The sequence below is a fragment of the Nelumbo lutea genome, chromosome 2, assembly GCF_056320005.1.
Source record: "Nelumbo lutea isolate HS-2025 chromosome 2, American lotus-T2T, whole genome shotgun sequence".
NCBI lineage: Eukaryota > Viridiplantae > Streptophyta > Magnoliopsida > Proteales > Nelumbonaceae > Nelumbo > Nelumbo lutea.
Genome location: NC_142685.1, coordinates 9,735,794 through 9,750,458, shown reverse-complemented (window position 1 = coordinate 9,750,458; position 14,665 = coordinate 9,735,794). Strand labels below are relative to the sequence as shown.

The 14,665-nt window shown below is 37.8% G+C and overlaps 1 protein-coding gene across 1 annotated transcript in view; it reads left to right on the top strand.

The window, feature by feature from the left end:
• The window catches only part of LOC148868469 (U-box domain-containing protein 44-like), a 30,177-nt gene extending 17,871 nt beyond the window's left edge, over positions 1 to 12,306 (top strand). Inside the window, exon 5 of the mRNA XM_088973263.1 lies at positions 10,970 to 12,306. Coding sequence (XP_088829389.1) covers positions 10,970 to 12,102 — 1,133 coding nt within the window. The 3' untranslated portion in view covers positions 12,103 to 12,306. The remainder of the gene's footprint in view (positions 1 to 10,969) is intronic.
• The last annotated feature ends 2,359 nt before the right edge of the window (positions 12,307 to 14,665 follow it).

Here is a 14,665-nt window from a genome sequence, read left to right as displayed (position 1 = left end):
CTTCTATCATCAATATTTCTAGCCCAATCAGCATCAGTATAGGCTTCAAGTTTCAGATGATCATGTTTGGCAAATAGAATTCCTTTTCCTGGAGAGCCTTTCAGATAGCACAAAATCCGTTATGCTACTGCCATATGGGTATCTCTAGGAGCATGCATGAACTGGCTAATGCAACTGACAGCATACGCGATATCTGGCCTAGTCATGCACAGGTACAAAAGCTTCCCAAGAAGTCTCTGAAAGACCCCTTTGTCTTCCAACAAAGTTCCATCCGAAGCTGAAAGTTTGTGACTCATATCAATAGGAGTTGCAGCTGGTCTTGCACCCAATTTTCCAGTTTCAGACAACAAATCAAGGACATATTTCCTCTGGGAAATAAGAATCCCATCCTTGAATCTGGCAACTTCTATGCCAAGGAAATATCTCAACTCCCCCAGATCCTTAATCTCAAATTCTGTACGGAGGAAAGACTTAAGGCCCAGAATGCCAGAGGCATCATCACCAGTCACTATAATGTCATCAACATACACAATGAGATACACTGCTAGAGACCCACTTTTCTTCACAAAAAGAGTATGATCTGACTGTGTCTGAACATAGCCGAATTTAACAAGTGCAGCTCTAAATCTCTCAAACCAGGCTCTAGGAGATTGTTTGAGGCCATAAAGAGATTTCTTCAGTTTACATACCTTTCCTTGCATATCTTTCTCATACATTTCTGGAGGAAGACACATGTAGACCTCCTCATGTAAGTCACCATTCAGAAATGCATTCTTTACATCTAACTGATAGAGAGGCCAATCAAAGTGAGCTGCCAGAGATAAAAGAACCCTCACAGATGTCATCTTAGCAACAGGGGCAAAAGTCTCCAGATAGTCAATCCCATATGTCTGTGTGTAGCCCTTTGCAACAAGTCTGGCCTTGTACCTCTCAATAGTCCCATCTGCCCTGTATTTAATGGTAAAAACCCACTTGCATCCAACTGGATCCTTCCCTTCAGGCAAATCCACCACCTCCCAAGTACCATTTTCATGTAGAGCATCCATTTCAGCCTGCATGGCATCTCTCCATTCTGGAATCCCAAGAGCTTCTGATACAGATCTAGGAATGGGGTTAGAAGCAACTGAAGAGAGGTAGGCACAATATGAGGGGAAAGTAGGTCATAAGAAAGGTGTTTGGAAATGCAGTGTGCAGTACACTTTCGCTTTCCTTTCCTAACAGCAATGGGGACATCAAGATCTGGGAAGGGGGATTCCAAGGGAGCTGAAGCAATACTTGTTATCTCATCTGTGATTGGGAGGGTATGAGCCTCATCTGTTGTAAGGGAAACCACTTGCTCATTCTTGGATCTCTGCCTTTGATACACTTTGGGATTATGGGTAGGACGAGGAGGTAAAGAAATAGGAGCACTAGGACAAGAGGAATAAAGTGGCTGATCCTCCTTTGATTCATTTTGTGAGGATACAGATTTGTCAAGAGACTGAACTGGTACAGGAAGGGGAAGAGCAAAAACTTGTGACAGACTCTCCCCCTGTTGACAATGTCCTTCCTGAGAGGAACCATAAAAAGGAGAAAGTTCATCAAAGGTAACATCCATAGAGACATGTCTAGTGCCAGTCTTTGGATCAAAACAACAATAACCCTTTTGTGTGGGGGAGTAACCAAGGAAGATGCATTTGTGGGCTTTTGGTTCAAACTTGTGTCTCTGCACACTTGGAATGTGAACATAACAGGTACAACCAAACACACGAAGAGGAATTGGGAAGATATCCTTATCTGGATGAAGAAGACTGAAGAGGGATTTAAACCCTAAAACCCTGGATGGCATATAGTTTATGAGATAGGTAGCAGTAAGTACAGCATCACCCCAAAATCTTGTGGGAACATGTGAGGCAAATAAAAGGCTCCTTGCAACTTCAACAATATGTCTATTTTTTCTCTCAGCAACTCCATTTTGTTCAGGGGTTCTAACACAGGAGCTTTGGTGAATAACCCCCATGTCAGAGAGATACAAGGATAAGCTCTTCTCAAAATACTCTTTTGCATTGTCAGATCTGAAAACCTTAATTCTGGTACCAAATTGAGTCAAAACAAGCTCATGAAATTGCCTCACAAGTCTCGGGACTTCGTCTCGGGATTTCATTAAGTATATCCAAGTGAATCTAGAAAAGTCATCAATGAACAGGATAAAGTATTTGTAGCCCCCCATAGAGGATAAGTGGTAAGGCCCCCACACATCAGAGTGTACAATATGAAAAAGAAAAGAGGATCTTTTATTGCTCACAGGGTAATTTTTTCTACAATGCTTTGACAACTGACATGACTCACAATTGAGACTGGACACACTGACTCCCTTAAACAGTTTGGGAAGCAAATGACTTAAAGCAGAAAAAGGTAAATGACCCAACCGACAATGACTCAACATAATTTGACTGACTGACTCTGAAGAAGTAGAACCAAAAGCAGCATTCTTGGGATGATCAAAGCATTGGCCAGGGGTGTCGAGCAAGTATATTCCATTCGCTTCATGGCCACTCCCAATCACCTTCCGAGACTTCAGGTCCTGAAACACACAGTGAGAAGGGAAAAATGTTACACAACAATTCAATGACTTGGTCAAGCTACTTACAGATAACAAGTTGGTATTTAACTTAGGTACATGAAGAGTGGAAGATAAAAGTAAAGAGTCTGTAGGCTTGACAGTTCCCTTGCCAGAAATGTGGGCAAGAGAACCATCAACTAAGGTGATTTTGTCACGACCAAGAAGCAAATCATATGACACAAACAAAGTGGAAAGGTTGGTCATGTGATCAGAAGCACCTGAGTCAATGATCCAAGGGGTCTTGGGATTACCTGAGGTAGATGCATGGTTAGCAGAAGCCCTTATACCTGAGTGAGCAAATGCAGAGGTGGCTGGACTTTCAGAAGGGTTGGATGATGAAGTTACACCATCAAGCTGGCTGATCATCCTTCCAAACTTCTCATAATCAGCTTTCATGGCTGCCAATTGTGCACTTGCAGACTCAAACTCTGTATCTGTACTTGTGGCTGTATGTGCACTTCCTGTCTTTCTACTGTCATTCTTCTTCTGGAATCGGATAGGGACAAGACTGGGATGCAATTTCCAGCACTTGTCCTTAGTGTGTTTCGGCTTCTTGCAATATTCACACACCACCTCCTTCTTTCCTGTGTCACTGGGGGCTCCTGTAACCCCTTTGGGTTTGATTCCCATATTTGCAAAATGATCATTGATACTGACCCCTTGAACCTGCACTTGCCTCCTGCTTTCTTCACTGCTGACCAAAGCATATGCTTGAGACAATGAAACATCTTCCTTGGACAAGATGTTTTGCTTTGTAATGTCATTCAGAATTCAGCCCTGTCAAGAACTCAAAGACCCTATTCCTTTCAACCAATTTCCTATATGTTTCAGCATCCTTAGGGGTATCCAATGTCACGGCCTCTATCAAATCAATCTCTTGCCATATAGATTTTAGGGCTGAGAAGTATGCTGCAAGTGACTTCTCCCCCTGTCTTAGATTCTTCACATCACTTCTCAGTTTGTAAGCTCTGGCAACATTCAACTTTTGGGAGTAAGTTTCTGCAACATTATCCCAGATTTCTTTAGCCGAGTTCATCCACAAGTAATGTTGGCTAATCTGTGGCTGCATTGAGTTCACAAGCCATCCAATCACTGTGTAATTCTCCTGCACCCATTTCTCATAAGAGGGATCCTCCTCTGGGGGAGCTTTCTTGCTCCCAAAGATAAACCCCCACTTTCCTCTACTGCAAATATGAATTTTTACGGATTGTGACCAGGCCAAATAATTGGTTCCATCCAATTTAACTGTAGTTACAGCCAACAAGGAATCAGTTGTAGTTCCCAAATTATGTCCATATTCAGCAGTGCTCTTGTTCTCAATTTCTGAGAAGTCCATTATGTAACAACTTCAATTAGGGTTTCGGCAGGCCTTTAAAAGTGATATGATTTCAAAGAACTCAGATTGAGTTGAAACAATAGCAAACACAACAACACACAAAGTCAGTTCAGAACTGACAGCCGTGAGAACCAAGTTCGGTGGCAGCACTTTCAAAGAGGAGAAACCCTGATTCAGCCTTCAAGGAACAATCAGTAGGCCTCCAAACAATATGTATTCTTGGTTCCCAACAATAATTTCCCAAGGAGAACAAAGAAAACAGTCCACAGTACCTAAGAGGACTTTTTACAAACACTATGTATGCAACAGTCAACACTTCACTGTTAACAAGCAGAAATCACTTCAAGAACGCTTTGTCTAAGTCAAAGAAGCAGCTGAACTAAAGTAGAGGCTTGTACCACTCAATTTAGATCAGTTTTTTTGGCAGTTTGGAAACCCAATAACAGCCGAACTACACTTCCAGAATAACCCAGAAATCAGTCCAGCAACAGTGCGCCGAATGGAGGTGTTTTGAATGCTTTAACAGTCCTCCCAAATAACAAAAAATAACTCAGCAAAGAACTGAGAAAAGACTTACAGCAAGAGAGTCTCTGGTTTGAACTATAAACCAGGCCGAACACTTGTTCTCTAAGATAACTTCGAAAGTCCTTTTCTCTGATTTCAAATCAGGCCAAACAACTTGCTCTCTGATTCTTCCTGGTCACCGAACCCTTCTCCAAGTGTATAGAAACTTGGGCACCCTCCAATGACCTCCAAGAACCAGGCGGATGACTGTAAACTTTCAGCCCTAGAACCTCCTCATGTAGTTGGCTGAACTAGAACCACATGAGGGACACGCCAAGCAATGGCCCGCTCTGATACCAAGTTGAAAAACAGCCCACTTGATGTATGGAACTGTTTGAGACTAGATGCAAACCAGAAAATGAACAAACAAGAGAAGAAGAGAAGAGAGAGCTGGCGGAAATGAGTGTTAGAGAGTAAGAGGTTCGAACATAACCCCTCTCTAACACTCTAAACATCTTATTAATAAGTTAATCTTTGACAAATTACAGAGAGGCCCTTGAGTGAGCAGGAAAATACAAAAAACAGAATATTACAGAGTATGGGCCCAGAATAAGGCCCACAATAGAGAGAAACATAACATAACATGAAATGACAGTCTATGGGCCATTCGGCCCATCTTCTCTACACCATTTTTACCCTTCATCATTTTTTTTATTTTAAAGCTTGATTTTCACTTTCCATTTTTACCTTTTATTATGTTTATTTTTTCAATTTTATTTAATTAATGGTTAACACTTGTAATTGGACAAAACAAATAAAATAACAATAAGACTACTGTGGAACCTATTTCTCGCCATATCTGATCTTCTCCTGAAGCACCTACTTAATGAACCTCTTCATTGATTAGAGCCAACACGTGCCAAGTATCGGATGGTTTGCCCAAACCACGAATTTGAATTGAAGGGAAGAATGGGTTTTTTCAACCTCTCTCTTTTCATCAGGGAACAATCAGATGATTAAATGAAGTTTTTTTTTTCTCCCTACTTTTTTTTTTTCAATTGTCTCCGTTAACGTAATAAGTTGTGTTGGATAAGGAAATGCTCTTAGGTTCATTATATTGATTCATTTTAGGTGTTTTTCTCTCGATGATCATTGGGCCAATCTGGTAATCTGACACCCTACAACATAATATCGTAGGGGTTGTACTTGGTAGGGCCATAGGGGTTTGGAATGCATTTTGTTGGTAGGAGATCCAGATTCTTCTATATAAATCAAATGTATGTTTGATTCGATTTTGAATATAAATGAATCAGGATTAACCTATATATCCTAATGCTAGCCATTAGATATGCAAATAATGGCCCCACCATTGACGAGTAGAACGGTAGGAGGCAAAAGGCCAAATGTCATCATTCACACATGAAGCGAAGACAAAAATCCTAAAACCCCAATTCTCTCCTTTAAACCCTTCTCTGCATATTGTATATCTTATCCACTCCCCCTACTTTATAGTAGGAAGGAGGAAGTAGAAATGACATCTCTCTTATCCTACGCACCTTTCTCCTCAAAATGAAGAAAACAATATAAATTACAGAAAAAACAAAGAAATACGCAAAAAAATTACAAAAAATATAGAAAATCATAAAAATTTGTATACCATACTAAAAAAATGAGAATGGTGTCTGTACCATTTATAAAAATGAGGATGGTGACAATGTTTTGTGAAAAAGCCTGATTTTTGCTTTCCATTTTTACCCTTTTTTAGTTTCTAACTTTATTTAATTAACGGTTAACACTTGTAATTGGACAAAGCAAATAAAATAATAATAGTTTTTTATTTTTCCAATTTTATTTAATTAACGGTTCATGCTTGTAACAAATAAAATAATAATAAAACCGCTATGGAACCTAATCCTCTCTCCTCTTAGGCCTTATCTGATCTTCTCCCCAATAGGGCTGCAATCAGATCAAATTCTAATTGGATGTAGCAAAATCTGCATCTGATCCGAATATTAAGAACCTACATTCAAATTTGATCCGAAATTCAATTCGATTTAAAGACTCGGATTCGAATTCGAATTCTAACAAACTCATATCGGATTCGGATTTAATCCGACTCAACTTTAAATTCTTTAAAATACCAGTAAAATTAAAAATTTATTTATTTTTCAACTTTTATATATAATAAATTAATATAAATATAACATACTAAATTTGTTATACATAAATTCATATAAAATATAATATTTAAAATATTTTTATAAATTTTAATATAATGATATAGAACTTATATATTAAAATTAATAAATATTATAATATAATCATATTCAAATTTTAATCAAATCATATTGGGTCAAATCCAAATCCGATTTGATTATTAATTGGATGTAGATTGTAACATTCGAATTTGATCCGATTACATAAATACGTAATCTGAATCCAAGATAACCAAATTGGATGTCAAATTGGGCATCGGATTTTCAGGTATCATTGATAGGCCTACTCCCATCAAGCCTACCTGACGAACCTCTTCATTGATTAGAGCCAACATGTGTCAAGTATCAAATGGTTTGCCCAAAACCCACAAATTCAAATTGAAGGGAGGAATGGATTTTTTTGACCTCTTTGTTTTCATCATCGAACAATCAATTAGATGATTAAATGAAGCCTTTTTTGGTTTTCTCCCTATTTTTTCAGGTATTTTTTCCCATTTCCACTCTATTTCAATTGTCTCCGTTAACATAATAAGTTGTATTGGATTGGGAAATGCTTTCAGGTTCATTATATCGATTTGTTTTAGGGTGTTTTTTCTCGATGATCATTAGGCCAGTCCAACAATCTAACACTATACCAACGTAATACCGTAGGGGTTTGGTACTTGGTAGGGTCATAGGGGTTTGGAATGCGTTTTGTTGGCAGGAGTTCCAGACTCTTCTACAAAAATCGGACAGATGTTCAATTTGAATCCGAATATAAATGAATCAAGATCAACTTATATCCAAACACTAGCCGTTAGATATGCAAATAACGGTCCCACCATTGACGAGTAGAACGTAATGAGGCAAAAGGCCAAATATTATCATGCACACATGAAGCGAAAAAATAAATTCTAAAACCCCAGTTCTCTCCTTTAAATCCCTCTCTGTATAGTGTATATCTTATCCATTCCCCCTACTTCGCAATAGGGAGGAAATAGAAATGGTGTCTCTTTATCCTATGCACCTTTCTCCTCAAAATAAAGAAAACAATATAAATTACAAAAAAAAAGAAACAAAGAAATACACAAAAGCATTTACAAAAAAAAAATAGAAAATCATAAAAATTTCTATACCATATATATATATATATATACCCTGATTTTACTTTCCAACTTTACCCTCAACCATCTATTTTTTCCATTATATATATTGTCACTACAAAATAATTATGAAAAACATAAAATGAAGAAAACAATATAAATTACAAAAAACAAATAAATACATTGAAAATTTACAAAAAAATGTAGAAAATCATAGAAACTTATATATCATACTGAAAAATGAGAATGGTGCAATTGGTTTGGTCAAAACACTCTAATTTTACTTTCCAACGTTACCCTCAACTTTATATTTTTCCCATTATATATATATGTTATTGCAAAATAATTATGAAAAAACACATAATAATATAAATTATAAAAAATAAAGAAATACATAGAAATTTTACAAAAAAAAATAGAAAATCATAAAAATTGAAGAAAATAACATAAATTACAAATCTATACCCAATATATAACATAGTCAAACATCACCATCAATATCAAATACCCCGTGCATCGCACAGACCTGAACTGATAAGCAAAGAACTTAAAATTTTGTCCAATCAACACATTTTCTTCTTTTTCTAGGAAAAAAATAGGGCTCATCTCCTATATTTTCTGATTTTTCGTTTTTTCTTTGTTTTCTTTCCATGAATATGTCCTTTTAATATGAATTTTATACTTTTTATGAAGATTATAGATCATTACTAGTGAAATATGATTGCTGGTTGTTACAGAACCTAGGAAACTTCCCCAGGATTCATGATTTTTATTTAAAAAAAAAAATCCTTTATCTAGATGACTAGGCGACAAGGTGCCCCATTGTCACCAATCCTTGCCTCAGTACCTTGAAAACTATGGCTGCATCATGGCCAGGAGCTTGGTTCTCAGGGAATTTCCCATAAGCCCATTCACAACTAGACCTAATGGTTTGGATAGTTATTTTGTTCGACAATACCTAGATACATGCCTGGCAAATTGCTATTGGACATGATATGCACCTAATACAACACCAAGTACTGCATGGAGGCCTTTTGACTACACTTTGTAGTGTTAGCACTTATAAAATGTCATATTTTAACAAATCATACCATTAAAATTTTGCATCTGTTGGAAGTTTAATTAAATTTGGCAAGATAGTATTGAGAAATGACTCTTGGCTTAATAAACTAGGTACACAAACAAGATATTAGCATATTAACTGGAATACCCTTAACTGTATATGTGTCTTGGATATTTTTTAGTCTATCCATGTTCTGGGTTTTAGGAAATAGATAGTTGTGTACCCATTTCCTTTGTATCCATGTCTGCATCCAAAACTGGGTATCTTAGATTTTGTTATTAATAAGCTTTCCTAGGTCTATGAAGTCAGAATTGAAGTGGTGGAGCTAATAAACATTTGGAGGGTTGCAGGCAAAACAGAATGAATGGATGCAAACAATAGAGAGGGGAGATAGAGCTGAAGGGGTGAAGGAAATTTCAAATGAGGAGTGTCTTGTTGCCAAAGCCTTTTCTTGGATAGGAGGTTAAGTAGTTTGGTGCCCTATGTTTAGAAGGAATCTAAGTGACTGGAAGGTTGAGATGTGGATGGAGCTGATGCAGCAAATCTCTGCCATTACACCCGATAGTATGAGCAGGGATAAGAGATTCTAGATATGGGAAAAAGAAGGTAATTTCAGTCAGTTCCTTTTGCAATATGCTCACAAAGGTGGAGATGATGGACTTCCCAGTAGCCAAAATGTGGATACTGCAGTTCCTCCAAAAGGCTGAATGTCTTGGCTAGGTAAGTGTCTGACAGTGCTGAATGTCCAAAATGGGTGGCAGTGCTGGGTAAGTGTCTGACAGCGGATGTCTTGGCTAGGAGAAGGCTGAATGTGCTGCCTAGCAGATGTGTAATGTGTGGGGGAGCTTCTGAAGATTCAGATCATTTGCTGATTCACTGAGAGTTGCGAGAAACCTTTGGGGGGCTGTTTGAAATTCATTTTTGTTTTCCAGAAAATTTATTGGTGGTTCTAAGGAGTTGGCAGCTGAAAGGTCTTTCTAAAAAAGGCAAGGTTATTTGGGGAGTAGGACCAGCTTTAGTGGTTTGGACAATATGGATGGAAATTTTAGAAAATCAGGGAGCTTTTGTGGATGGGAGACAAATTCTTGATGGGGTGCTGGTGGAAAACGAGTTAATTTGATTCAAGGCGGAGTGGGGAAGAAGTGCTATTTAAAGTCGACTTGGAGAAGGCTTATGATCATGTAAACTGGGGCTTTTTGGTTTACATGCATGAGAGATTCAACTTTGGCAGGAAATGGAGAAACCGGATGAAAGTATGTCACCACAACAAGCTTCTCAGTAATGATAACTGGCAATCCAACAGGAAGGTTCTGTAGCTCTAGGCGAATCAGATTAGGAGACCCACTGTTTCCTTTGCTGTTCATTTGTATTTTGTAGAACAAAGGCTCTAAATACTATGGTGAGCAAAGTGGTCAAAGGGGGTTTCTTAGAGGGCTTCAAGCTCAAGGTGGGGGAAGTGGTTGAAGGGGGTTTCCAAAACCTCATGGGTACTTTAAATAATTTGCCCTATTATCATTATTATTTATTAGGCTTGGACATTCTCTTTACTTTTTCTCTCTATATTTTGTTCCTTTTCTGTGATGTTTAATGCAAGAATCAGGTAAACCTTTATTCATTCATCACACTTAGTTTATTTTCATTATTTCAGTACATAACATGATGATTCAATAAAACCCAGTTAGCCAGAAAATGGATCATTTTACTGGAAACTCAAGGTACATGAAAGAGAATTGGGTGAATCCTCTTTTTAGCTGTAAAATAAATCCCTGTTGGTTTAGCTCTTGCTAAATGAGCTTGGTTCCTTATTCCACTTTGATTTGTTGATGAAAACAATGCATCACTAATCCTACTTTCTTGCCATTCTGGAGTAATACCCAGCTAAAGTTGATTTTTCTTTGATATATGACTACACAAGTTGTCTTATTAAGTAGGACTACTTGAATAGAATTGCCATTATATTTTAATTTTTCATGCTTTGTTTCTAGACATTCTATTTTAGCATCACCCATATTTGCAGCATTATACTTGTTCCTTTCAAACATGCTATCTATAGTCCATAAACTACCGTCTCATCATCATCAAAGCCATATTCCAACCATATGGGGTTGGCTAAAATATTATCCTTAAGCCTGTTTATCATGTGCTGACTGGGGCTCTGTCTTGCAGAATCAGTGGCCAGACGTATAGAATCAATTGATGGCATTAGGACAATTATACAACATCTTGAACACCAAGAAACTGATCATAGGATTTCTTCTTTTAGGCTTACAAGAATCCTCTCAGAAAGGTTGGACCAAGTTCTGGTTACCGTGCTGAGAGAATCCAACAAGCTTCCATTATTCAAAAACAAGCTATTGGACAACCAATGTTCAGATGGTGAGAGATCTGAGGCTGCATGCATACTTGCCAACATACCATTATCAGATGATGAGGTGAAAACAATCCTAGAAATCAGTCTTGTTGGATGGATAGTCACTGCTCTCAGAGAGCACCGCCATAGCTCTTTTCGGAGGACATCCAGGCCAACATCAAGAATGGTGGAAGGGCTTGTTGGGCTCTTACTTCATTTCTCAAAGAGCCCTGATCCAACAATCATGAGCATGGTTCAAGAGCATAGGCTAATGACAATATTCTGTGAACAGCTTAGTTTCCCCTCAAATTCAAGAGTGAAGCAGCGAGCTGCTTGTGGTTTGAAGTACTTGTCTGAGTATGGGAGGGTACAAGCCGCATCCAGGGACTCAGAACCACAGCCTCCAAATGGGTTCTGCTCCTCCTTGACGTTCATGTGTGGAAGGGCAACTATGGTCCCAACAACTTGTCCCATACACAATGTGTCATGTGAAGATGACAGCCAGTTTTGCTTGCTGAAGGGTAATTGCATTAAGCTTCTTGTTGATCTTCTGACAGATCAAGACACCAGTGTTCAAATTGCTGCAGTAGAGGCGCTTTCCACTCTTGTTTTTTGTGATACTTCTCATGGTCTCAAGCGGGCTATTGATGAACTTGAAAAACTAGGCGTGATTGATGCTGTGATCGATCTGTTCACAGAAGTCCGTCCAGGGGAACTTCAAGAGAAAGCAATTTTGATTGTAGACAGGGTCTTGAGAGTAGACAGCCATGCCCAGCGGCACTCCTGCAATCAGACTCTTGTCAGGGCATTGGTAGAAGCTTTTAAACATGGAAATGCCAACACAAAGAGGTACGCTCAGGATGCTCTGACCAATCTAAAGCAGTTGTCAGGGATCAGTGGAAAGAACTCAAATCAATCTCGAGGATGGCGATTACATACTGAACCATGAAATGAGGGTAGGGTCTTGTTTCAGATATCAACTCTGCTCATGTATGCTACAGTCAAATATCTATGTATAAAGTTATAGTCTCATTGATTTTTCAGGTCTTTGTCAAATAAATAGAAAATGATGATCTCCATGGTTTTTAAGGGCCTTCTATGACCCTTATTTTATAACAGCATTATAATGGTATAAGAACGGTTATTTCTGTTATGGAAGATTTGTCCTAATTTTTCCTTCGTTATTATAATACTTTAATATTATTTAAATAATATTTAATTTTCCTTCTCTTTTGTTCCATTCGATACAATATATGGGTTTTTTTAATTACTTATTTACTTTTACATTAATTTGTATATAATAAATTTATATAAATATAAAATATCCAATTTATTAATTACAAATTTTATATAATTATATTACATATATATACCTCCTAGGAGCTTCAGAGTTCACACTTGTAAAGGATTCCTCCCTGTAAGGTTCAAAATATCAATACGCACGATACACCGGTAGGGGCATATTAGGGAAATCAACTGGTTCAGGGGGGCCGGTTTAGGGCTCCTCCACCCCTGAACCGGTCAGACCCCCCGATACACCCACTGTAGGGGCGTATCGGAGGGGTCCCAAAATGATACGTCGATACTTTGAACCTTGCCTGCCTGCTCCTTCTTTTCTTTTCCAAGGTGATTATATCCCATTGAACGTTTTATCTTCTTCGCATCTAATAGACATCAAAACCCGATTTAGCCAACTCCTCAGCCCTCACTCATGCCCCTTCTCATACAATTGCTCAAATCTGGACGATTCTTCCCTTCCTACCATCCTGTTCGACCACTTGATCAACTCTCGTGCGTTATGCGGTAAACAGACCAATTTAATGATTTCTACAAATTACCTCTCAGAAACTGTAAATTAATCTTCTCACCTGGGCCAACGCTCATCAGCACCTTAACTATTAATACCTGAAACGTAATCTGAGCTACCTAAAAGAAAAGTCTGATGAAACATTTATGCTGTCTTTGGTTTGAAAGAAAAGGTAGGGAAATACGAACTTTGAGTTCAGGTGATCTAAAGAAGGTAGAATAAAGAGAGACAAAAACCAATAAATCATGAAAAGGCAAAGTTGGGTTTCTGAAAAAATTTCATCCACACACATTACACATACACACAAGCTGATCTTAACTGGAGAGGTAAACTTCACTTGATAGCGGAGGTTTAGTTCATTTTAAAAAGAGTTTGAGAGTTTTAAGTCTTTTACCCATAAATAAATATGGCCAATTTTGAGCTTTTGTTTATGAGCGGCGTTTCTTTTTGGCTTTTTGTCTTTTTAAGCAAGGTTCAAAGTATTGATACACCTGATACGGTAGAAGGGGTGTATTTGTACTTTGGACCTCACACTTTATTTTTTTTTAAACCTTTTGAAACGTATCCACAGGCCACTGATAGGATAAGATGTGCTTGTAAATGCCCCAATAACGGCTTTTAAATATGTACCTAAACCATTTTGGTGGTGTTTGGAACTGTGAACGTTTATCGAATAAATGCTGCCACATAGGCACCATTTCGGCATTTTCCTCATTATGTAGATCCATACGCATAGAGACTTGTAAAAGCATGCATTGATTTATGTGTGCACCTACCATTTGGGGAAGCTTCATTTTAGTGCTCTCCTTAATGGGCAGGCATTTATTCACTATTTTGATGATGTGGTGCCTAAATGTCAATAAATGAATTTATTATTGTTTTTTCGAATTTAAAAACAAATTAAATACAAACGTTTAGTGAATAGACACCCAAGAGGAATGGAAGATCTTTTTTTCATTTGAAATAATCGCTAGCTTCTGCAAACATGTCTTCAAAAGATTGGAGTACTGTTAGGAGCCTGAAAACTGCTTTACAATTTACATGGATTTTTTTTGTGTGTTTTGGCAAAAAGATCTTTTCATTTAATAGCAGAAAATAACCGTACATGGGGAGTTAGAGAGGAGATATAATGGAGGTTAAGCTGTCCTTTACATATATGAGCAGGCAGCTGATTTATAAACTCCCTATTTATATGTACACACTTTAAGTGAATCAAAAGGTGACAAAAGCTTCTTAAGTTCAGTGCAGTGAAGCTGCTCAGTCCATGTGCTTGGTTTGCTTCTGTCGTTCAAAAAATTGATTAGTTGCAGTGAAGCTGCTCAGTCCATGTGCTTGGTTTGTTTCTGTCGTTCAAAAAATTGATTAGTTGCAGGGAGTCACTATGTATCATCTATCAGCTTTGTAGTATTTCTCTGTAAAGCTGCCTTCAGGCCCCCATGAGGGTTCTAATTTCTGCATCGATCATAGCTCCCCTTGTGGGATGGTCATTATTCAAATCATAAGATTTATCCAGATATAACATAACTTTCCATAGACAATTGACCACATGTTGCAAATCCAATAGGACGGATTATAGGATTGACAACTTCAACTTGGACCGACTATTATTGTTTTACAACCACCATTTTAAATTTTTAATATCCTAAGTGCGATTGAACAATTTAGGGGTATTCATAAAAACTGAAAGACTGAAGGATCAGTTTGG